The sequence below is a fragment of the Oncorhynchus gorbuscha genome, unplaced genomic scaffold (assembly GCF_021184085.1).
Source record: "Oncorhynchus gorbuscha isolate QuinsamMale2020 ecotype Even-year unplaced genomic scaffold, OgorEven_v1.0 Un_scaffold_687, whole genome shotgun sequence".
NCBI lineage: Eukaryota > Metazoa > Chordata > Actinopteri > Salmoniformes > Salmonidae > Oncorhynchus > Oncorhynchus gorbuscha.
Window position 1 is genome coordinate 220,001 of NW_025745763.1, and position 26,604 is coordinate 246,604.

Here is a 26,604-nt window from a genome sequence, read left to right on the forward strand (position 1 = left end):
AAAGTCATCACCTACAGTGAGATGGACCTGGAGAAGAGTCCCCTAAGCAAGCTGGTCCTGGGGCTCTGTTCACAAACACAAACACACCCCACAGAGCCCCAGGACAGCAGCACAATTAGACCCAACCAAATCATGAGCGAAATCATCCTGTCTCAGCCTCCAGTATTTATGCTGCAGTAGTTTATGTGTCGGGGGCTAGGGTCAGTTTGTTATATCTGGAGTATTTCTCCTGTCCTATTCGGTGTCCTGTGTGAATCTAAGTGTGCGTTCTCTAATTCTGTCCTTCTCTCTTTCTTTCTCTCTCTGAGGACCTGAGCCCTAGGACCATGCCCCAGGACTACCTGACATGGTGACTCCTTGCTGTCCCCAGTGCACCTGGCCATGCTGCTGCTCCAGTTTCAACTGTTCTGCCTTACTATTATTCAACCATGCTGGTCATTTATGAACATTTGAACATCTTGGCCACGTTCTGTTATAATCTCCACCCGGCACAGCCAGAAGAGGACTGACCACCCCACATATGCTCTCTCTAATTCTCTCTTTCTCTCTCTCTCTCGGGAGGACCTGAGCCCTAGGACCGTGCCCCAGGACTACCTGACATGATGGCTCCTTGCTGTCCCCATTCCACCTGACTGTGCTGCTGCTCCAGTTTCAACTGTTCTGCCTTATTATTATTCGACCATGCTGGTCATTTATGAACATTTGAACATCTTGGTCATGTTCTGTTATAATCTCTACCCGGCACAGCCAGAAGAGGACTGGCCACCCCACATAGCCTGGTTCCTCTCTAGGTTTTTTCCTAGGTTTTGGCCTTTCTAGGGAATTTTTCCTAGCCACCGTGCTTTTACACCTGCATTGTTTGCTGTTTGGGGTTTTAGGCTGGGTTTCTGTACAGCACTTTGAGATATCAGCTGATGTACGAAGGGCTATATAAATAAATTTGATTTGATTTGATTTGATGAGAAAACTCAGTTAATTACTTAATATATAATAATAATATATGCCATTTAGCAGACGCTTTTATCCAAAGCGACTTACAGTCATGTGTGCATACATTCCACGTATGGGTGGTCCCGGGAATCGAACCCACTACCCTGGCGTTACAAGCACCATGCTCTACCAACTGAGCTACAGAAGGACCATGGACACATTGGAAAAAACGAACAAAACACAGAGCAAACTAGAATGCTATTTGGCCCTAAACAGAGAGTACACAGTAGCAGAATACCTGACCACTGTGACTGACCCAAAATGAAGGAAATATTTTTGATTGTACAGACTCAGTGAGCATAGCCTTGCTATTGAGAAAGGCTGTCGTAGGGAGACCTGACTCTCAAGGGAGACAGGCTATGTGCACACTGCCCACAAAACTTCCTAACCTCCTGCCAAATGTATGACCATATTAGAGACACATATTTCCCTCAGATTACACAGATCCACAAATAATTAGAAAACAAACCCAATTTTGATAAACTCCCATATCTACTGTGTGAAATACCACAGTGTGTCATCACAGCAGCAAGATTTGTGACCTGTTGCCACAAAAAAGGGCAACCAGTGAAGAACAAACACCATTGTAAATACAACCCAAATTTATGCTTATTTATTTTCCCTTTTGTACTTTAACTATTTACTCATTGTTACAACACTGTGTTGTATGGCACACATGTGACATTTGAAATGTCTCTATTATTTTGGAACTTATTTTGTAATGTTTACAGTTCATGTTGATAGTTTATTTCATTTTTGTTTATGATCTATTCCACTTGATTTGGCAATGTTAACATATGTCCCACATGCCAATAAAGCCCCGTAAATTGAATTTGAATTGAGAGAAAGAGAGACAAAGTAAACATCACCTGAGACAAATCAGTTCATCAAAGTTTTGTGGAGCCGGTTCAGGAATGTGCCAGAGGCTGGGCTTAAGCACGCGCACACACACACACACACACACACACACACACACACACACACACACACACACACACACACACACACACACACACACACACACACACACACACACACACACACACACACACACACACACACACACACACACACACACACACACACACAATAGGGGAATGTAGAGGTGTAGACAACACATGACACCCTGTGAAAGTGCAGCCTGGAGGCTGTTTATGACTTCAGAACACAGGCTCTCCTTACATTATCCTGTTCTGCTCCCTCTCAGAACACAGGCTCTCCTTACATTATCCTGTTCTGCTCCCTCTCAGAACACAGGCTCTCCTTACATTATCCTGTTCTGCTCCCTCTCAGAACACAGGCTCTCCTTACATTATCCTGTTCTGCTCCCTCTCAGAACACAGGCTCTCCTTACATTATCCTGTTCTGCTCCCTCTCAGAACACAGGCTCTCCTTACATTATCCTGTTCTGCTCCCTCTCAGAACACAGGCTCTCCTTACATTATCCTGTTCTGCTCCCTCTCAGAACACAGGCTCTCCTTACATTATCCTGTTCTGCTCCCAGAACACTCTCAGAACACAGGCTCTCCTTACATTATCCTGTTCTGCTCCCTCTCAGAACACAGGCTCTCCTTACATTATCCTGTTCTGCTCCCTCTCAGAACACAGGCTCTCCTTACATTATCCTGTTCTGCTCCCTCTCAGAACACAGGCTCTCCTTACATTATCCTGTTCTGCTCCCGCTCAGAACACAGGCTCTCCTTACATTATCCTGTTCTGCTCCCTCTCAGAACACAGGCTCTCCTTACATTATCCTGTTCTGCTCCTTCTCAGAACACAGGCTCTCCTTACATTATCCTGTTCTGCTCCTTCTCAGAACACAGGCTCTCCTTACATTATCCTGTTCTGCTCCTTCTCAGAACACAGGCTCTCCTTACATTATCCTGTTCTGCTCCTTCTCAGAACACAGGCTCTCCTTACATTATCCTGTTCTGCTCCTTCTCAGAACACAGGCTCTCCTTACATTATCCTGTTCTGCTCCCTCTCAGAACACAGGCTCTCCTTACATTATCCTGTTCTGCTCCCTCTCAGAACACAGGCTCTCCTTACATTATCCTGTTCTGCTCCCTCTCAGAACACAGGCTCTCCTTACATTATCCTGTTCTGCTCCCTCTCAGAACACAGGCTCTCCTTACATTATCCTGTTCTCCCATTCTTCTCTGCAGATCCTCTCAAGCTCTGTCAGGTTGGATGGGGAGCGTTGCTGCACAGCTATTTTCAGAGTTAGATCTTGGTTTCATCAGACCAGAGAATCTTGTTTCTCATGGTGTGAGTTCTTCGGATTCCTTTTGGCAAACTCCAAGCGAGCTGTCATGTGCCTTTTACTGAGGAGTGGCTTTTCTTTTGGCCACTCTACCATAAAAGACCTGATTGGTGGAGTGCTGCAGAGATGGCTTCTGGAAGGTTCTCCACAGAGGAACTCTGGAGCTCTGTCAGAGTAACCATCGGGTTCTTGGTCACCTCCCTGACCAACGCCCTTCTCCCCCGATTTCTCAGTTTGGCCAGGCGGACAGCTCTAGGAAGAGTCTTGGTGGTTCCAAACGTCTTCCATTTAAGAATGATGGAGGCCACTGTGGTCTTGGAGTCATTCAATGTTGCAGACATTTTTTGGTTCCTTTCCCCAGATCTGTGCCTCGACACAATCCTGTCTCGGAGCTCTACAGATGGCTTGGTTTTTTCTCCGTATATAGACAATTCATGTCCAATCAATTGAATTTGCCACAGGTGGACTCCAATGAAGTTGTAGAAACATCTGAAGGATGATCAACGGAAACAGGATGCACCTGAGCTCAATTTCAAGTCTCATAGAAAAGGGTCTGAATGCTGACGTAAATAAGGGATTCTTTTTTAAATGTGTTAAAATTCCTTAAAACCTGTTTTTGCATTGTGATTATGGGGTGGTGTCTCTAGATTGATGAAGACATTACACACTTCATTCTAGATTAAAGGTGTAATGTCACAAAATATGGAAAAACTCAAAGGGTCTTTTACGACTGTAGGTTTAATCCACTATGATGTAACAGGGCTGGGTTGTTCTGATAGGTTTAATCCACTATGATGTTACAGGGCTTGGTTGTTCTGATAGGTTTCATCCACTATGATGTAACAGGGCTGGGTTGTTCTGATTGGTTTAATCCACTATGATGTAACAGGGCTGGGTTGTTCTGATTGGTTTAATCCACTATGATGTTACAGGGCTGGGTTGTTCTGATTGGTTTAATCCACTATGATGTTACAGGGCTGGGTTGTTCTGATAGGTTTAATCCACTATGATGTAACAGGGCTGGGTTGTTCTGATAGGTTTAATCCACTATGATGTTACAGGGCTGGGTTGTTCTGATTGGTTTAATCCACTATGATGTAACAGGTCTGGGTTGTTCTGATTGGTTTATGGGGCCACAGTGTCTCCTGACCCCTCCTGTCTCAGCCTCCAGTATTTATGCTGCAGTAGTTTATGTCGGGGGGCTAGGGTCAGTTTGTTTATCTGGAGTACTTCTCCTGTCCTATTCGGTGTCCTGTGTAAATCTAAGTGTGCGTTCTCTAATTCTCTCCTTCTCTCTTTCTTTCTCTCTCTCGGAGGACCTGAGCCCTAGAACCATGCCCCAGGACTACCTGACATGATGACTCCTTGCTGTCCCCAGTCCACCTGGCCATGCTGCTGCTCCAGTTTCAACTGGCCTGGGCCCTAGGACCATGTCCCAGGACTACCTGACATGAGGACTCCTTGCTGTCCCCAGTCCACCTGGCCATGCTCCTGCTCCAGTTTCAACTGTTCTGCCTTACTATTATTCAACCATGCTGGTCATTTATGAACATTTGAACATCTTGGCCACGTTCTGTTATAATCTCCACCCGGCACAGCCGGAAGAGGACTGGCCACCCCACATATGCTCTCTCTAATTCTCTCTTTCTTTCTCTCTCTCGGAGGACCTGAGCCCTAGGACCGTGCCCCAGGACTACCTGACATGATGGCTCCTTGCTGTCCCCAGTCCACCTGACTGTGCTGCTGCTCCAGTTTCAACTGTTCTGCCTTATTATTATTTGACCATGCTGGTCATTTATGAACATTTGAACATCTTGGTCATGTTCTGTTATAATCTCTACCCGGCACAGCCAGAAGAGGACTGGCCACCCCACATAGCCCGGTTCCTCTCTAGGTTTCTTCCTAGGTTTTGGCCTTTCTAGGGAGTTTTTCCTAGCCACCGTGCTTTTACACCTGCATTGTTTGCTGTTTGGGGTTTTAGGCTGGGTTTCTGTACAGCACTTTGAGATATCAGCTGACGTACGAAGGGCTATATAAATAAATTTGATTTGATTTGATTTGATTTAATCCACTATGATGTTACAGGGCTGGGTTGTTCTGATAGGTTTAATCCACTATGATGTAACAGGGCTGGGTTGTTCTGATTGGTTTAATCCACTATGATGTTACAGGGCTGGGTTGTTCTGATTGGTTTAATCCACTGTGATGTAACAGGGCTGGGTTGTTCTGATAGGTTTAATCCACTATGATGTTACAGGGCTGGGTTGTTCTGATAGGTTTAATCCACTATGATGTAACAGGGCTGGGTTGTTCTGATAGGTTTAATCCACTATGATGTTACAGGGCTGGGTTGTTCTGATTGGTTTAATCCACTATGATGTTACAGGGCTGGGTTGTTCTGATTGGTTTAATCCACTATGATGTTACAGGGCTGGGTTGTTCTGATAGGTTTAATCCACTATGATGTAACAGGGCTGGGTTGTTCTGATTGGTTTAATCCACTATGATGTTACAGGGCTGGGTTGTTCTGATTGGTTTAATCCACTATGATGTTACAGGGCTGGGTTGTTCTGATAGGTTTAATCCACTATGATGTAACAGGGCTGGGTTGTTCTGATAGGTTTAATCCACTATGATGTTACAGGGCTGGGTTGTTCTGATTGGTTTAATCCACTATGATGTAACAGGTCTGGGTTGTTCTGATTGGTTTAATCCACTATGATGTTACAGGGCTGGGTTGTTCTGATAGGTTTAATCCACTATGATGTTACAGGGCTGGGTTGTTCTGATAGGTTTAATCCACTATGATGTAACAGGGCTGGGTTGTTCTGATAGGTTTAATCCACTATGATGTTACAGGGCTGGGTTGTTCTGATAGGTTTAATCCACTATGATGTTACAGGGCTGGGTTGTTCTGATAGGTTTCATCCACTATGATGTAACAGGGCTGGGTTGTTCTGATAGGTTTAATCCACTATGATGTTACAGGGCTGGGTTGTTCTGATAGGTTTAATCCACTATGATGTTACAGGGCTGGGTTGTTCTGATTGGTTTAATCCACTATGATGTTACAGGGCTGGGTTGTTCTGATAGGTTTCATCCACTATGATGTAACAGGGCTGGGTTGTTCTGATAGGTTTCATCCACTATGATGTAACAGGGCTGGGTTGTTCTGATTGGTTTCATCCACTATGATGTAACAGGGCTGGGTTGTTCTGATAGGTTTAATTCACTATGATGTTACAGGGCTGGGTTGTTCTGATAGGTTTCATTCACTATGATGTAACAGGGCTGGGTTGTTCTGATAGGTTTAATCCACTATGATGTTACAGGGCTGGGTTGTTCTGATAGGTTTAATCCACTATGATGTAACAGGGCTGGGTTGTTCTGATAGGTTTAATCCACTATGATGTTACAGGGCTGGGTTGTTCTGATAGGTTTAATCCACTATGATGTTACAGGGCTGGGTTGTTCTGATAGGTTTAATCCACTATGATGTTACAGGGCTGGGTTGTTCTGATAGGTTTAATCCACTATGATGTTACAGGGCTGGGTTGTTCTGATAGGTTGGCTGTTCCGACTAGCAGCATGTTCTGACAGAGTTGTAATGTCTCCTAGCTAACAGAGTGGAGTGATTAGGCAGTCTGACTAGCAGCATGTTCTGACAGAGTTGTAATGTCTCCTAGCTAACAGAGTGAAGTGATTAGGCAGTCTGACTAGCAGCATGTTCTGACAGAGTTGTAATGTCTCCTAGCTAACAGAGTGAAGTGATTAGGCAGTCTGACTAGCAGCATGTTCTGACAGAGTTGTAATGTCTCCTAGCTAACAGAGTGAAGTGATTAGGCAGTCTGACTAGCAGCATGTTCTGACAGAGTTGTAATGTCTCCTAGCTAACAGAGTGAAGTGATTAGGCAGTCTGACTAGCAGCATGTTCTGACAGAGTTGTAATGTCTCCTAGCTAACAGAGTGAAGTGATTAGGCAGTCTGACTAGCAGCATGTTCTGACAGAGTTGTAATGTCTCCTAGCTAACAGAGTGAAGTGATTAGGCAGTCTGACTAGCAGCATGTTCTGACAGAGTTGTAATGTCTCCTAGCTAACAGAGTGAAGTGATTAGGCAGTCTGACTAGCAGCATGTTCTGACAGAGTTGTAATGTCTCCTAGCTAACAGAGTGGAGTGATTAGGCAGTCTGACTAGCAGCATGTTCTGACAGAGTTGTAATGTCTCCTAGCTAACAGAGTGAAGTGATTAGGCAGTCTGACTAGCAGCATGTTCTGACAGAGTTGTAATGTCTCCTAGCTAACATAGTGAAGTGATTAGGCAGTCTGACTAGCAGCATGTTCTGACAGAGTTGTAATGTCTCTAGCTAACAGAGTGAAGTGATTAGGCAGTCTGACTAGCAGCATGTTCTGACAGAGTTGTAATGTCTCTAGCTAACAGAGTGAAGTGATTAGGCAGTCTGACTAGCAGCATGTTCTGACAGAGTTGTAATGTCTCCTAGCTAACATAGTGAAGTGATTAGGCAGTCTGACTAGCAGCATGTTCTGACAGAGTTGTAATATCCTAGCTAACAGAGTGAAGTGATTAGGCAGTCTGACTAGCAGCATGTTCTGACAGAGTTGTAATGTCTCCTAGCTAACAGAGTGAAGTGATTAGGCAGTCTGACTAGCAGCATGTTCTGACAGAGTTGTAATGTCTCCTAGCTAACATAGTGAAGTGATTAGGCAGTCTGAATAGCAGCATGTTCTGACAGAGTTGTAATGTCTCCTAGCTAACAGAGTGAAGTGATTAGGCAGTCTGACTAGCAGCATGTTCTGACAGAGTTGTAATGTCTCCTAGCTAACATAGTGAAGTGATTAGGCAGTCTGACTAGCAACATGTTCTGACAGAGTTGTGATGTTACAGGAGCTGGGCTAGGATACATCAGACCTCTGGGAATCTGTCCCAGTTCACTCTGTCCTCATGAATCAGTAATGATCTCATCTCACAGCCATCATCATCATCGTCGTCTGGTGGGCTACTCTTATTCTGATGTCCTTCCTCTCCCTCGCTACCTCATTTACTTTCTCTCTTCCTTTCTTCCATCTCTCTTCCTTTCTTCCCGCCCTCTTCCTCCCCCTCTTCTATGAGCTAGGGAATCTGCTAGTCACTAAATGAGATATCCTTCCTCTCCCTCGCCACCTCATTTACTTTCTCTCTTCCTTTCTTCCCTCTCTCTTCCTTTCTTCCCGCCCTCTTCCTCCCCCTCTTCTTTGAGCTAGGGAATCTGCTAGTCACTAAATGGGATATCCTTCCTTCTGGTGGCAGGAGAGGGCGAGCTGTGAATTTCAAAGTAATTCTGTGCCACGGATGTAATGCGCATGACCCCAACCCCCTATAAATACCTGGGTCCCCCCAACCCCCTATAAATACCTGGGCCCCCCAACCCTTTAAATACCTGGAGCCCCAACCCCCTATAAATACCTGGGTCCCCCAACCCCCTATGAATACCTGGCCCCCAACCCCCTATAAATACCTGGGCCCCCCCAACCCCCTATAAATACCTGGAGCCCCAACCCCTATAAATACCTGGGCCCCCAACCCTATAAATACCTGGGCCCCCCAAACCCCTATAAATACCTGGGCCCCCCAACCCCTATAAATACCTGCCCCCCCCCCCAACCCCTATAAATACCTGGGCCCCCCAACCCCTATAAATACCTGGCCCCAACCCCCTATAAATAACTGGGCCCCCAACCCCTATAAATACCTAGCACCCAACCCCTATAAATACCTGGGCCCCCAAACCCCTATAAATACCTGGGCCCCCAAACCCCTATAAATACCTGGGCCTCCCAACCCCTATAAATACCTGGCCCCAAACCCCCTATAAACACCTGGCCCCCAACCCCTATAAATACCTGGGCCTCCCAACCCCTATAAATACCTGGTCCCCAACCCCTATAAATACCTGGCCCCCAACCCCCTATAAATACCTGGCCTCCAACCCCCTATAAATACCTGGGCCCTATAAATACCAGTATGTCTACTTGCACATTCATCTTCTGCACAGCTATCACGCCAGTGTTTAATTGCCAAATTTTAATTATTTTGCCACTATGGCCTATTTATTGCCTTATCTCCCTGATCTTACTTACAGTCGGGCAAAACAGTATTTAGTCAACCACCAATTGTGCAAGTTCTCCAACTTAAAAAGACAAGAGGCCTGTAATTTTCATCATAGATACACTTCAACTATGACAGATGAAATTAGAAAAAAAATCCAGAAAATCACATTGTAGGATTTTTAATGAATTTATTTGCAAATTATGGTGGAAAATAAGTATGAATAAATAATAAATAAGACACACTGTACATAGACTTTTCTATTGTGTTATTGACATGTTGTTTATTCCATGTGGAACTCTGTTGTGGTTTGTGTCGCTCTGCTTGTCTTTATCTTGGCCATGTCACAGTTGTAAATGAGAACTTGTTCTCAACTAGTTATATAAAAAGGTGAAATAAAATGTGACTATCCTTCATTCTATTTTGCTTGAGGGACTATACTAGTCACTCAATGGGATAAACACACCAGAGTAACTGGGTTCTCGTAAGGGAACAGCAACACATCACTAGAGGCTATACCCATCCCACCACAGGTTACTGTTGGGAGGGAAGGGGAGCACACTGTGCGAGTCAGCCACATTCACCTGGTAGAGGGACTGGGGGGCGGCCAGATGACAGCCACACCTACTATACACTATTGCTTTTTCAAGTTTTATGTGTTCTTGTTTTTAAAAATGGTTGAATTAATAAACTAAACTAAAAGCAGTAGAAGGTCACATAACTCTGTGTGGCCCTGATTTAGCCCACTGCAGTAGAAGGTCACATAACTCTGTGTGGCCCTGATTTAGCCCACTGCAGTAGAAGGTCACATAACTCTGTGTGGCCCTGATTTAGCCGACTGCAGTAGAAGGTCACATAACTCTGTGTGGCCCTGATTTAGCCCACTGCAGTAGAAGGTCACATAACTCTGTGTGGCCCTGATTTAGCCCACTGCAGTAGAAGGTCACATAACTCTGTGTGGCCCTGATTTAGCCCACTGCAGTAGAAGGTCACATAACTCTGTGTGGCCCTGATTTAGCCCACTGCAGTAGAAGGTCACATAACTCTGTGTGGCCCTGATTTAGCCCACTGCAGTAGAAGGTCACATAACTCTGTGTGGCCCTGATTTAGCCCACTGCAGTAGAAGGTCACATAACTCTGTGTGGCCCTGATTTAGCCCACTGCAGTAGAAGGTCACATAACTCTGTGTGGCCCTGATTTAGCCCACTGCAGTAGAAGGTCACATAACTCTGTGTGGCCCTGATTTAGCCCACTGCAGTAGAAGGTCACATAACTCTGTGTGGCCCTGATTTAGCCCACTGCAGTAGGTCACATAACTCTGTGTGGCCCTGATTTAGCCCACTGCAGTAGAAGGTTACAGACCTCTGTGTGGCCCTGATTTAGCCCACTGCAGTAGAAGGTCACATAACTCTGTGTGGCCCTGATTTAGCCGACTGCAGTAGAAGGTCACATAACTCTGTGTGGCCCTGATTTAGCCCACTGCAGTAGAAGGTTACAGACCTCTGTGTGGCCCTGATTTAGCCGACTGCAGTAGAAGGTTACAGACCTCTGTGTGGCCCTGATTTAGCCCACTGCAGTAGAAGGTCACATAACTCTGTGTGGCCCTGATTTAGCCCACTGCAGTAGAAGGTTACATAACTCTGTGTGGCCCTGATTTAGCCGACTGCAGTAGAAGGTTACAGAACCACTGCAGTAGAAGGTTACATAACCACTGCAGTAGAAGGTTACAGAACCACTGCAGTAGAAGGTTACAGAACCACTGCAGTAGAAGGTCACATAACTCTGTGTGGCCCTGATTTAGCCCACTGCAGTAGAAGGTTACAGAACCACTGCAGTAGAAGGTTAAAGAAACCACTGCAGTAGAAGGTTACAGAACCACTGCAGTAGAAGGTTACAGAACCACTGCAGTAGAAGGTTACAGAACCACTGCAGTAGAAGGTTACAGAACCACTGCAGTAGAAGGTTACATAACCACTGCAGTAGGTTACATAACCACTGCAGTAGAAGGTTACATAACCACTGCAGTAGAAGGTTACAGAACCACTGCAGTAGAAGGTTACAGAACCACTGCAGTAGAAGGTTACAGAACCACTGCAGTAGAAGGTTAAAGAAGCAGTGCTGTTCAAATTGTTCCCAGTGTTGTTTTAAGACATACAACACTCAGATTGTGAAAATAATGATAATACCTTTTTTTAGGGAAAGAGCTCTCTGAAATAAATGACTGTAATTTCAGGCATGGAGTTTTTGGCCCCGGTCATGACATCACAATCTGATCTGGTTATTCTGACAAACGACCAGTCATATTTTATTTAAATATGCATCACAGGAGGCTGCTGAGGGGAGGATGGCTCATAATAATGGTCAGAGTGAATGTAATGGCATCAAACACATGGAAACGTGTTTGATACCATCCCAGTCATGAACACGAGCCTGTCCTCCCTAATTAAGGTGCCATTATCCATCCCAGTCATGAACACGAGCCTGTCCTCCCTAATTAAGGTGCCATTATCCATACCAGTCATGAACACGAGCCTGTCCTCCCTAATTAAGGTGCCATTATCCATCCCAGTCATGAACACGAGCCTGTCCTCCCTAATTAAGGTGCCATTATCCATCCCAGTCATGAACACAAGCCTGTCCTCCCTAATTAAGGTGCCACCAATCTCCTCTGATATGCTTCCACCTACTTTGAAGGGGTAAGTGGGTAGATTCTAAAGTCAGTCCCCCCCTCCCTAGGTGCACACTTTGTTTTTTGAACGACACAGCTGATTCAAATAACCAACTCATCATCGAGCTGTGATTATCTGAATCAGCGGAGTAGTGCTGGGGGACAAACCAAAAGGTCCACCCAAGGGGCCCCAGCACAGAGTTTGGGAATCCCAAGTCTGGACCATCCTATCTGCCAATCAGGGCTCTGTACATTACATTTATATCAACACGGCCACATGATCAGACTGAGCATTTCAATGGCAAAATGAGGCTCAGGGAAATAAATGACCAAAATATATTTGACGTTATTTTCATGAAATAAACAGTGATTTATTAGCCGTACAATGATGATGATTTAAAAATACACTTTCAACAACTGCATGTGGCTTTAAGAGAAGAGATAGAATGAACTGGAACGAAGAGCTCCACCCTCTCTTTCCAAGTTACAGGCAAGAATATGGACCAAATGTCTCCCCCTCTTGTGAAATGTGACAGATGCTAACACCTGTGAAATGTGAAAGATGCTAACACCTGTGAAATGTGACAGATGCTAACACCTGTGAAATGTGACAGATGCTAACACCTGTGAAATGTGACAGATGCTAACACCTGTGAAATGTGACAGATGCTAACACCTGTGAAATGTGACAGATGCTAACACCTGTGAAATGTGAAAGATGCTAACACCTGTGAAATGTTAAAGATGCTAACACCTCAACATGTACATTACCCAGTTATACACTCTGGACCTCAACATGTACATTACCCAGTTATACACTCTGGGCCTCAACATGTACATTACCCAGTTATACACTCTGGACCTCAACATGTACATTACCCAGTTATACACTCTGGACCTTGATATTCTATACATTACCCAGTTATACACTCTGGACCTCAACATGTACATTACCCAGTTATACACTCTGGACCTTGATATTCTATACATTACCCAGTTATACACTCTGGGCCTCAACATGTACATTACCCAGTTATACACTCTGGACCTCAACATGTACATTACCCAGTTATACACTCTGGACCTTGATATTCTATACATTACCCAGTTATACACTCTGGGCCTCAACATGTACATTACCCAGTTATACACTCTGGACCTCAACATGTACATTACCCAGTTATACACTCTGGGCCTCAACATGTACATTACCCAGTTATACACTCTGGACCTCAACATGTACATTACCCAGTTATACACTCTGGGCCTTGATATTCTATACATTACCCAGTTATACACTCTGGGCCTCAACATGTACATTACCCAGTTATACACTCTGGACCTCAACATGTACATTACCCAGTTATACACTCTGAACCTTGATATTCTATACATTACCCAGTTATACACTCTGGGCCTCAACATGTACATTACCCAGTTATACACTCTGAACCTTGATATTCTATACATTACCCAGTTATACACTCTGGGCCTCAACATGTACATTACCCAGTTATACACTCTGGACCTTGATATTCTATACATTACCCAGTTATACACTCTGAACCTTGATATTCTATACATTACCCAGTTATACACTCTGGACCTCAACATGTACATTACCCAGTTATACACTCTGGGCCTCAACATGTACATTACCCAGTTATACACTCTGGACCTCAACATGTACATTACCCAGTTATACACTCTGGGCCTCAACATGTACATTACCCAGTTATACACTCTGGACCTCAACATGTACATTACCCAGTTATACACTCTGGGCCTCAACATGTACATTACCCAGTTATACACTCTGGGCCTCAATATGTACATTACCCAGTTATACACTCTGGACCTTGATATTCTATACATTACCCAGTTATACACTCTGAACCTTGATATTCTATACATTACCCACTTATACACTCTGGACCTCAACATGTACATTACCCAGTTATACACTCTGAACCTTGATATTCTATACATTACCCACTTATACACTCTGGACCTCAACATGTACATTACCCAGTTATACACTCTGGGCCTCAACATGTACATTACCCAGTTATACACTCTGGACCTCAACATGTACATTACCCATTATACACTCTGGACCTCAACATGTACATTACCCAGTTATACACTCTGGGCCTCAACATGTACATTACCCAGTTATACACTCTGGACCTCAACATGTACATTACCCAGTTATACACTCTGGACCTTGATATTCTATACATTACCCAGTTATACACTCTGGGCCTTGATATTCTATACATTACCCAGTTATACACTCTGGGCCTCAACATGTACATTACCCAGTTATACACTCTGGACCTCAACATGTACATTACCCAGTTATACACTCTGAACCTTGATATTCTATACATTACCCAGTTATACACTCTGGGCCTCAACATGTACATTACCCAGTTATACACTCTGAACCTTGATATTCTATACATTACCCAGTTATACACTCTGGGCCTCAACATGTACATTACCCAGTTATACACTCTGGACCTTGATATTCTATACATTACCCAGTTATACACTCTGAACCTTGATATTCTATACATTACCCAGTTATACACTCTGGACCTCAACATGTACATTACCCAGTTATACACTCTGGGCCTCAACATGTACATTACCCAGTTATACACTCTGGACCTCAACATGTACATTACCCAGTTATACACTCTGGGCCTCAACATGTACATTACCCAGTTATACACTCTGGACCTCAACATGTACATTACCCAGTTATACACTCTGGGCCTCAACATGTACATTACCCAGTTATACACTCTGGGCCTCAACATGTACATTACCCAGTTATACACTCTGGACCTTGATATTCTATACATTACCCAGTTATACACTCTGAACCTTGATATTCTATACATTACCCACTTATACACTCTGGACCTCAACATGTACATTACCCAGTTATACACTCTGAACCTTGATATTCTATACATTACCCACTTATACACTCTGGACCTCAACATGTACATTACCCAGTTATACACTCTGGGCCTCAACATGTACATTACCCAGTTATACACTCTGGACCTCAACATGTACATTACCCATTATACACTCTGGACCTCAACATGTACATTACCCAGTTATACACTCTGGGCCTCAACATGTACATTACCCAGTTATACACTCTGGACCTCAACATGTACATTACCCAGTTATACACTCTGGACCTTGATATTCTATACATTACCCAGTTATACACTCTGGGCCTCAACATGTACATTACCCAGTTATACACTCTGGACCTCAACATGTACATTACCCAGTTATACACTCTGGGCCTCAACATGTACATTACCCAGTTATACACTCTGGACCTTGATATTCTATACATTACCCAGTTATACACTCTGAACCTTGATATTCTATACATTACCCAGTTATACACTCTGGACCTCAACATGTACATTACCCACTTATACACTCTGGACCTCAACATGTACATTACCCAGTTATACACTCTGGGCCTCAACATGTACATTACCCAGTTATACACTCTGGGCCTCAACATGTACATTACCCAGTTATACACTCTGGACCTCAACATGTACATTACCCAGTTATACACTCTGGACCTTGATATTCTATACATTACCCAGTTATACACTCTGGGCCTCAACATGTACATTACCCAGTTATACACTCTGGACCTCAACATGTACATTACCCAGTTATACACTCTGGGCCTCAACATGTACATTACCCAGTTATACACTCTGGACCTTGATATTCTATACATTACCCAGTTATACACTCTGGGCCTCAACATGTACATTACCCAGTTATACACTCTGACCTCAACATGTACATTACCCAGTTATACACTCTGGACCTCAACATGTACATTACCCAGTTATACACTCTGGACCTCAACATGTACATTACCCAGTTATACACTCTGAACCTTGATATTCTATACATTACCCAGTCCTTTTAATTATTATTCTTAAGTTTTATTTTTTTACAGGAACAGTACACATTTATCAACATTTCTGTAAAGGTGATGGTTTTAGCCAGCTGGATCATTTTCGACCAGAGCCCCTGGGAAAAACAAATCCAATAACAATACAGACAGATAATAAGCACAGACAGTGCAACATATGACCAGTAACACAGACAGAGCAACATATGACCAGTAACACAGACATAGCAACATATGACCAGTAACACAGACAGAGCAACATATGACCAGTAACACAGACATAGCAACATATGACCAGTAACACAGACAGAGCAACATATGACCAGTAACACAGACAGAACAACATATGACCAGTAACACAGACAGACAGAGCAACATAACCAGTAACACAGACAGACAGAGCAACATATGACCAGTAACACAGACAGAACAACATAACCAGTAACACAGACATAGCAACATATGACCAGTAACACAGACAGAACAACATAACCAGTAACACAGACATAGCAACATATGACCAGTAACACAGACATAGCAACATATGACCAGTAACACACAGACAGACAGAGCAACATATGACCAGTAACACACAGACAGAGCAACATATGACCAGTAACACACAGACAGACAGAGCAACATATGACCAGTAACACACAGACAGACAGAGCAACACATGACCAGTAACACACAGACAGACAGAGCAACATATAACCAGTAACACAGACAGAGCAGCATATGACCAGTAACACAGACAGAGCAACATATGACCAGTAACACAGACAGAGCAGCATATGACCAGTAACACAGACAGTGCAACATATAACCAGTAACACACAGACAGAGCAGCATATAACCAGTAACACACAGACAGAGCAACATATGACCAGTAACACAGACAGAGCAGCATATGACCAGTAACACAGACAGAGCAACATATAACCAGTAACACAGACAGAGCAACATATGACCAGTAACACACAGACAGACAGAGCAACATATAACCAGTAACACAGACAGACAGACAGACAGAGCAACATATGACCAGTAACACAGACAGAGCAACACATGACCAGTAACACACAGACAGACAGAGCAACATATAACCAGTAACACACAGACAGAGGAACATATGACCAGTAACACAGACAGAGCAACATATAACCAGTAACACACAGACAGAGCAACATATGACCAGTAACACAGACAGAGCAACACATAACCAGTAACACAGACAGAGCAACACATAACCAGTAACACAGACAGAGCAACATATAACCAGTAACACAGACAGACAGACAGAGCAACATATGACCAGTAACACAGACAGAGCAACATATAACCAGTAACACACAGACAGAGCAACATATGACCAGTAACACAGACAGAGCAACACATAACCAGTAACACAGACAGAGCAACACATAACCAGTAACACAGACAGAGCAACACATAACCAGTAACACAGACAGAGCAACATATAACCAGTAACACAGCAGACAGAGCAACATATGACCAGTAACACAGACAGACAGACAGACAGAGCAACATATGACCAGTAACACAGCAGACAGAGCAACATATGACCAGTAACACAGACAGAGCAGCATATGACCAGTAACACAGACAGAGCAACATATGACCTGTAACACACAGACAGACAGAGCAACATATGACCAGTAACACAGACAGAGCAACATATGACCAGTAACACACAGACAGACAGAGACACAGACAGACCAACATATAACCAGTAACACACAGACAGACAGACAGAGCAACATATGACCTGTAACACAGACAGACAGACAGAGCAGCATATAACCAGTAACACAGACAGACAGAAAGCAACAACACAAAAAGCAAACAAACAGCATGACAGAAAAAGAGCCAAGACTGTATAGCAGACAGCATGGAACGCAGGTCTACACAGCTGGGGGATGGTGTTGACACACCTGACTGTATAGCAGACAGCATGGAACGCAGGTCTACACAGCTGGGGGATGGTGTTGACACACCTGACTGTATAGCAGACAGCATGGAACGCAGGTCTACACAGCTGGGGGATGGTGTTGACACACCTGACTGTATAGCAGACAGCATGGAACGCAGGTCTACACAGCTGGGGGATGGTGTTGACACACCTGACTGTATAGCAGACAGCATGGAACGCAGGTCTACACAGCTGGGGGATGGTGTTGACACACCTGACTGTATAGCAGACAGCATGGAACGCATGTCTACACAGCTGGGGGATGGTGTTGACACACCTGACTGTATAGCAGACAGCATGGAACGCAGGTCTACACAGCTGGGGGATGGTGTTGACACACCTGACTGTATAGCAGACAGCATGGAACGCAGGTCTACACAGCTGGGGGATGGTGTTGACACACCTGACTGTATAGCAGACAGCATGGAAAGCAGGTCTACACAGCTGGGGGATGGTGTTGACACACCTGACTGTATAGCAGACAGCATGGAACGCAGGTCTACACAGCTGGGGGATGGTGTTGACACACCAGACTGTCCGTTAGCCATGTCTTTAGGTTATTGGTGACGGTAAACAGCAGCTCCATGTGTGTTCCAGACATGGGAAGCTCTCTCAGAGAAGACCGTCAGGCTGAAGGTGTTTTTCCTTAAGGTGAACTATACAGTCACTTCTCATCATGCAGATTAACATACAATGGTCAAGAATACGTAGATTATCCGGCCAGAAGAACAAGTCCATGATCAGTATGTTCCATCATCACACTGCTTCAGAAAGAGAACACCAAGTCTACATGGGTGAGAGATCTCAGAGGAGCATTCAGACTCCATGTAGCTACCACACTGGTGTCTGAACTTCTCCTGTGGGGATAAAGAACGTTTGTATCCAACCGCTACAGTGGCGTGTCAGACCGCTGTGTGTCGGGCTGCATCGTTGCTAGGAGACATGGACATCTGTCTGGTGAACTGGCTGAAACTGGCAGCCCTGCATCTCACCCGGGATTCCCCTCCCTCTCCGCCCGGGGGCTGGCCTAGGCCCTGAGAGAGGCCTAGGGGTAGAGTACGGAAGTGGGCCGTGTTGGGGTGACCCTGGCTGGGCTGGTCCTTGGAGGAGAAGAGGCTCTGGAGGAGGTGGAACTTCTCCTTCTCCTCCCGGAGAAACACGTCCACCAGCAGAGTCTTCTCTCTCTTCAGCTGCTCACTGATGTCCTTCGGTACGTCTGGGATCACCCAGGCAACCAGCAGGCTCAGGAACATCACCAGGTTCTGGTGGAGACAGCGTCGTGGACGTCATGGTTGAGATTGAAGGAAGGATGGAGCACAAAGGGACAACAGAAGACAGGAGTTTGTTAAACTGGTTGGTGATGTACTGAATCATCTGATAAATGCTGCACTGTGACTACAATACAGCCACCCTGCAACCACAGTGGTCCAACCACCCTGCAACCACAGTGGTCCAACCACCCTGCAACCACAGTGGTCCAACCACCCTGCAACCACAGTGGTCCAACCACCCTGCAACCACAGTGGTCCAACCACCCTGCAACCACAGTGGTCCAACCACCCTGCAACCACAGTGGTCCAATCACACTGATCATTGGTCCAACCACACTGATCATTGGTCCAACCACACTGCAACACAAGTGGTCCAACCACACTGATCATTGGTCCAACCACACTGCAACACAAGTGGTCCAACCACACTACAATCACAGTGGTCCAACGACACTACAACCACAGTGGTCCAACCACACTACAATCACAGTGGTCCAACCACACTACAACCACAGTGGTCCAACCACACTACAACCACAGTGGTCCAACCACACTACAACCACAGTGGTCCAACCACACTACAACCACAGTGGTCCAACCACACTACAATCACAGTGGTCCAACACTACTACAACCACAGTGGTCCAACCACACTGATCATTGGTCCAACCACACTGCAACACAAGTGGTCCAACCACACTACAACCACAGTGGTCCAACCACACTACAACCACAGTGGTCCAACCACACTACAACCACACTGATCATTGGTCCAACCACACTACAATCACAGTGGTCCAACCACACTACAACCACAGTGGTCCAACAACACTACAACCACAGTGGTCCAACCACACTACAACCACAGTGGTCCAACCACACTACAACCACAGTGGTCCAACACTACTACAACCACAGTGGTCCAACCACCCTACAACCACAGTGGTCCAACACTACTACAACCACAGTGGTCCAACCACCCTACAATCACAGTGGTCCAACACTACTACAACCACAGTGGTCCAACCACCCTACAATCACAGTGGTCCAACCACCCTACAATCACAGTGGTCCAACACTACTACAACCACAGTGGTCCAACACTACTACAACCACAGTGGTCCAACACTACTACAACCACAGTGGTCCAACACTACTACAACCACAGTGGTCCAACACTACTACAACCACAGTGGTCCAACACTACTACAACCACAGTGGTCCAACCACACTACAATCACAGTGGTCCAACCACACTACAACCACAGTGGTCCAACCACACTACAATCACAGTGGTCCAACACTACTACAACCACAGTGGTCCAACCACACTGATCATTGGTCCAACCACACTACAATCACAGTGGTCCAACCACACTACAACCACAGTGGTCCAACCACACTACAACCACAGTGGTCCAACCACAGTGATCATTGGTCCAACCACACTACAATCACAGTGGTCCAACCACACTACAACCACAGTGGTCCAACCACACTACAACCACAGTGGTCCAACCACAGTTGTCCAACCACACTGATCATTGGTCCAACCACACTACAACCACAGTGGTCCAACCACACTTCAAACACAGTGGTCCATCCACACTGATCATTGTACCAGGTAACTGTTCCAGAGTCAGTTTGATATTACATACAGTACCAGGTAACTGTTCCAGAGTCAGTTTGATATTACATACAGTACCAGGTAACTGTTCCAGAGTCAGTTTGATATTACATACAGTACCAGTCAACAGTTTGGACAACCCTACTCATTCAAGTTTAAAAAAAATTTAAACAATTTTCTACATTTTAGAATAATAGAGTTCAAGTAACAGACACATCTCAACAATTGTTCAGAGACTGCGTGAATCAGGCCCTCATGGCTGCAAAAAAAACACTACTGAAGGACACCAATGAGAAGAAGAGACTTGATTGGGCCAAAACACATGAGCAATAGACATCAGACTGATTGGGCCAAAACACATGAGCAATAGACATCAGACTGATTGGGCCAAAACACACGAGCAATAGACATCAGACTGATTGGGCCAAAACACATGAGCAATAGACATCAGACTGATTGGGCCAAAACACATGAGCAATAGACATCAGACTGATTGGGCCAAAACACATGAGCAATAGACATCAGACTGATTGAAATCTGTGCTAGGGTGGCTAGTAGGTGTCCAAACTTTTGACTGGTACTGTACATACAGAATATCTCCTGACTAAAGTAATTTTTAAATGTTCATAGGTGTCCCTGATATCTGTGGTACTGTACATACAGAATATCACCTGACTAAAGTAATTTTTAAATGTTCATAGGTGTCCCTGATATTTGTGGTACTGTACATACAGAATATCTCCTGATACAATACTTGTTTAAATGTTCATAGGTGTCCCTGATATTTGTGGTACTGTACATACAGAATATCTCCTGATACAATACTTGTTTAAATGTTCATAGGTGTCCCTGATATTTGTGGTACTGTACATACAGAATATCTCCTGATACAATACTTGTTTAAATGTTCATAGGTGTCCCTGATATTTGTGGTACTGTACCTGGAACAGGATGACGAAGGCCAGTCTGGCAGCAAGGACGGCCCAGTAGGTTTTAGAGAACTGGTAGGCTTCAGCTGACCATGGAGGCTCTCTGTAGTCCTTATACCTGGGGGGTTGGGAGGGGGGGGGGGGTTACTAGAGGTCGTAGGTATGTTAGTGATCTCTCTAAGGCAGACAGCAGATAGACACCCCCTCTAGGGATCAGAGCCATAATGGAGGTGGTCAGACTGTAGTCTAGGGAACAGAGTCATAATGGAGGTGGTCAGACTGTAGTCTAGGGAACAGAGTCAAAATGGAGGTGGTCAGACTGTAGTCTAGGGGACAGAGCCATAATGGAGGTCAGACTGTAGTCTAGGGGACAGAGTCAAAATGGAGGTGGTCAGACTGTAGTCTAGGGAACAGAGTCATAATGGTGGACAGACTGTAGTCTAGGGAACAGAGTCATAATGGTGGTCAGACTGTAGTCTAGGGAACAGAGTCATAATGGTGGTCAGACTGTAGTCTAGGGAACAGAGTCATAATGGAGGTGATCAGACTGTAGTCTAGGGGACAGAGTCATAATGGTGGACAGACTGTAGTCTAGGGAACAGAGTCATAATGGTGGTCAGACTGTAGTCTAGGGAACAGAGTCATAATGGAGGTGGTCAGACTGTAGTCTAGGGAACAGAGTCAAAATGGAGGTGGTCAGACTGTAGTCTAGGGGACAGAGCCATAATGGAGGTCAGACTGTAGTCTAGGGGACAGAGTCAAAATGGAGGTGGTCAGACTGTAGTCTAGGGAACAGAGTCATAATGGTGGACAGACTGTAGTCTAGGGAACAGAGTCATAATGGTGGTCAGACTGTAGTCTAGGGAACAGAGTCATAATGGTGGTCAGACTGTAGTCTAGGGAACAGAGTCATAATGGAGGTGATCAGACTGTAGTCTAGGGGACAGAGTCATAATGGTGGACAGACTGTAGTCTAGGGAACAGAGTCATAATGGTGGTCAGACTGTAGTCTAGGGAACAGAGTCATAATGGAGGTGGTCAGACTGTAGTCTAGGGAACAGAGTCATAATGGTGGTCAGACTGTAGTCTAGGGAACAGAGTCATAATGGTGGTCAGACTGTAGTCTAGGGAACAGAGTCATAATGGTGGTCAGACTGTAGTCTAGGGAACAGAGTCATAATGGAGGTGGTCAGACTGTAGTCTAGGGGACAGAGTCATAATGGTGGACAGACTGTAGTCTAGGGAACAGAGTCATAATGGTGGTCAGAATGTAGTCTAGGGAACAGAGTCATAATGGAGGTGATCAGACTGTAGTCTAGGGAACAGAGTCATAATGGAGGTGATCAGACTGTAGTCTAGGGGACAGAGTCATAATGGTGGACAGACTGTAGTCTAGGGAACAGAGTCATAATGGAGGTGGTCAGACTGTAGTCTAGGGAACAGAGTCATAATGGAGGTGGTCAGACTGTAGTCTAGGGAACAGAGTCATAATGGTGGACAGACTGTAGTCTAGGGAACAGAGTCATAATGGTGGTCAGACTGTAGTCTAGGGAACAGAGTCATAATGGTGGTCAGACTGTAGTCTAGGGAACAGAGTCATAATGGAGGTGGTCAGACTGTAGTCTAGGGGACAGAGCCATAATGGAGGTGGTCAGACTGTAGTCTAGGGAACAGAGTCAAAATGGAGGTGGTCAGACTGTAGTCTAGGGGACAGAGCCATAATGGAGGTCAGACTGTAGTCTAGGGGACAGAGTCAAAATGGAGGTGGTCAGACTGTAGTCTAGGGAACAGAGTCATAATGGTGGACAGACTGTAGTCTAGGGAACAGAGTCATAATGGTGGTCAGACTGTAGTCTAGGGAACAGAGTCATAATGGAGGTGATCAGACTGTAGTCTAGGGAACAGAGTCATAATGGAGGTGATCAGACTGTAGTCTAGGGGACAGAGTCATAATGGTGGACAGACTGTAGTCTAGGGAACAGAGTCATAATGGAGGTGGTCAGACTGTAGTCTAGGGAACAGAGTCATAATGGAGGTGGTCAGACTGTAGTCTAGGGAACAGAGTCATAATGGTGGACAGACTGTAGTCTAGGGAACAGAGTCATAATGGTGGTCAGACTGTAGTCTAGGGAACAGAGTCATAATGGTGGTCAGACTGTAGTCTAGGGAACAGAGTCATAATGGAGGTGGTCAGACTGTAGTCTAGGGGACAGAGCCATAATGGAGGTGGTCAGTCTGTAGTCTAGGGGACAGAGACATAATGGAGGTGGTCAGTCTGTAGTCTAGGGGACAGAGCCATAATGGAGGTGGTCAGTCTGTAGTCTAGGGGACAGAGTCATAATGGAGATCAGACTGTAGTCTAGGGAACAGAGTCAAAATGGAGGTGGTCAGACTAGTCTAGGGGACAGAGTCATAATGGAGGTGGTCAGACTGTAGTCTAGGGAATAGAGCCATAATGGAGGTGGTCAGACTGTAGTCTAGGGAACAGAGTCATAATGGTGGACAGACTGTAGTCTAGGGAACAGAGTCATAATGGTGGACAGACTGTAGTCTAGGGAACAGAGTCATAATGGTGGTCAGACTGTAGTCTAGGGAACAGAGTCATAATGGTGGTCAGACTGTAGTCTAGGGAACAGAGTCATAATGGAGGTGGTCAGACTGTAGTCTAGGGGACAGAGCCATAATGGAGGTGGTCAGTCTGTAGTCTAGGGGACAGAGACATAATGGAGGTGGTCAGTCTGTAGTCTAGGGGACAGAGCCATAATGGAGGTGGTCAGTCTGTAGTCTAGGGGACAGAGTCATAATGGAGATCAGACTGTAGTCTAGGGAACAGAGTCAAAATGGAGGTGGTCAGACTGTAGTCTAGGGGACAGAGTCATAATGGAGGTGGTCAGACTGTAGTCTAGGGAATAGAGCCATAATGGAGGTGGTCAGACTGTAGTCTAGGGAACAGAGTCATAATGGTGGACAGACTGTAGTCTAGGGAACAGAGTCATAATGGTGGACAGACTGTAGTCTAGGGAACAGAGTCATAATGGTGGTCAGACTGTAGTCTAGGGAACAGAGTCATAATGGTGGTCAGACTGTAGTCTAGGGAACAGAGTCATAATGGAGGTGGTCAGACTGTAGTCTAGGGGACAGAGCCATAATGGAGGTGGTCAGTCTGTAGTCTAGGGGACAGAGACATAATGGAGGTGGTCAGTCTGTAGTCTAGGGGACAGAGCCATAATGGAGGTGGTCAGTCTGTAGTCTAGGGGACAGAGTCATAATGGAGATCAGACTGTAGTCTAGGGAACAGAGTCAAAATGGAGGTGGTCAGACTGTAGTCTAGGGAATAGAGCCATAATGGAGGTGGTCAGACTGTAGTCTAGGGAATAGAGCCATAATGGAGGTGGTCAGACTGTAGTCTAGGGAACAGAGTCATAATGGAGGTGGTCAGACTGTAGGGTAAGTGCCCTCAGTACCCCTCTATACAACCATGTTATTAATGATGCCCCTCATTACCCCTCTATTCAACCATGTTATTAATGATGCCCCTCAGTACCCCTCTATACAACCATGTTATTAATGATGCCCCTCAGTACCCCTCTATACAACCATGTTATTAATGATGCCCCTCAGTACCCCTCTATCCTCTATACAACCATGTTATTAATGATGGCCCTCAGTTATCCTCTATCCAACCATGTTATTAATGATGCCCCTCAGTTATCCTCTATCCAACCATGTTATTAATGATTCCCCTCAGTACCCCTCTATACAACCATGTTATTAATGATGCCCCTCAGTTATCCTCTATCCAACCATGTTATTAATGATGCCCCTCAGTTATCCTCTATCCAACCATGTTATTAATGATGCCCCTCAGTTATCCTCTATCCAACCATGTTATTAATGATGCCCCTCAGTTATCCTCTATACAACCATGTTATTAATGATGCCCCTCAGTTATCCTCTATCCAACCATGTTATTAATGATGCCCCTCAGTTATCCTCTATCCAACCATGTTATTAATGATGCCCCTCAGTTATCCTCTATCCAACCATGTTATTAATGATGCCCCTCAGTTATCCTCTATCCAACCATGTTATTAATGATGCCCCTCAGTTATCCTCTATCCAACCATGTTATTAATGATGCCCCTCAGTTATCCTCTATCCAACCATGTTATTAATGATGCCCCTCAGTTATCCTCTATTCAACCATGTTATTAATGATGCCCCTCAGTTATCCTCTATCGTGGCTAGAGGACCGTGGCTAGAGGACTGTGGCTAGAGGACCGTGGCTAGAGGACCGTGGCTAGAGGACCGTGGCTAGAGGACCGTGGCTAGAGGACCGTGGCTAGAGGACCGTGGCTAGAGGACCGTGGCTAGAGGACCGTGGCTAGAGGACTGTGGCTAGAGGACCGTGACTAGAGGACCGTGGCTGGAGGACCGTGGCTGGAGGACCATAAAGCACAATAACAGCCAGTTTAATGTTTCTATTAGAAACTGGGTTCCTACTATGAAACAACTAGAGTCGCTAGAGTTACTACGATACTACGGCAGGTCAGACAGACGGATGAAAACAGAGAAACTATTTTTGTCAGAATGGACATCAAAGCCAAGTTGAATTTCCTCTGAACGTTTGATTGGCTGTATTGAATTAGGAAAACATCATAGAGACAGACTGGTCCTGGTGTATGGCCATATACAGGCATGGAGCAGGAATGTGTGAGACTGGCTCCGATTCACCCAGCCACCCTACACTCTATCTGCCCTCAGGCCCCTGCCTCTCCCTGGG

The 26,604-nt window shown here is 45.1% G+C and overlaps 2 protein-coding genes across 6 annotated transcripts; both read right to left on the reverse strand.

The window, feature by feature from the left end:
- Positions 1–12,379: 12,379 nt before the first annotated feature.
- LOC124019801 lies at positions 12,380–16,267 on the reverse strand. Of its 5 annotated transcripts, XM_046335229.1 has the most exons (8): positions 15,984–16,267; positions 15,876–15,947; positions 15,475–15,765; positions 15,142–15,396; positions 14,630–15,106; positions 14,144–14,290; positions 12,780–14,108; positions 12,380–12,675 (listed from the first exon to the last, which is right to left on the reverse strand). In XM_046335229.1, exons 1-8 carry the CDS (start codon positions 15,998–16,000, stop codon positions 12,669–12,671), a joined length of 2,595 nt encoding a protein of 864 aa, XP_046191185.1. In that variant the 5' UTR covers positions 16,001–16,267; the 3' UTR covers positions 12,380–12,668. The 5 variants fall into 5 exon arrangements, with proteins under 5 accessions (XP_046191185.1, XP_046191184.1, XP_046191187.1 ...); XM_046335228.1 differs by having other exon boundaries at positions 15,475–15,840; positions 15,876–16,267; XM_046335231.1 differs by having other exon boundaries at positions 14,630–14,881; positions 15,035–15,396; positions 15,475–15,840; positions 15,876–16,267.
- A 1,564-nt stretch (positions 16,268–17,831) lies between these two features.
- On the reverse strand, positions 17,832–21,957 carry LOC124019804 (anoctamin-2-like). The gene is made up of 3 exons (XM_046335236.1): positions 21,834–21,957; positions 18,524–19,256; positions 17,832–18,460 (listed from the first exon to the last, which is right to left on the reverse strand). Exon 2 carries the CDS (start codon positions 19,245–19,247, stop codon positions 18,897–18,899), a length of 351 nt encoding a protein of 116 aa, XP_046191192.1. The 5' UTR covers positions 19,248–19,256; positions 21,834–21,957; the 3' UTR covers positions 17,832–18,460; positions 18,524–18,896.
- Between the last annotated feature and the right edge of the window lie 4,647 nt (positions 21,958–26,604).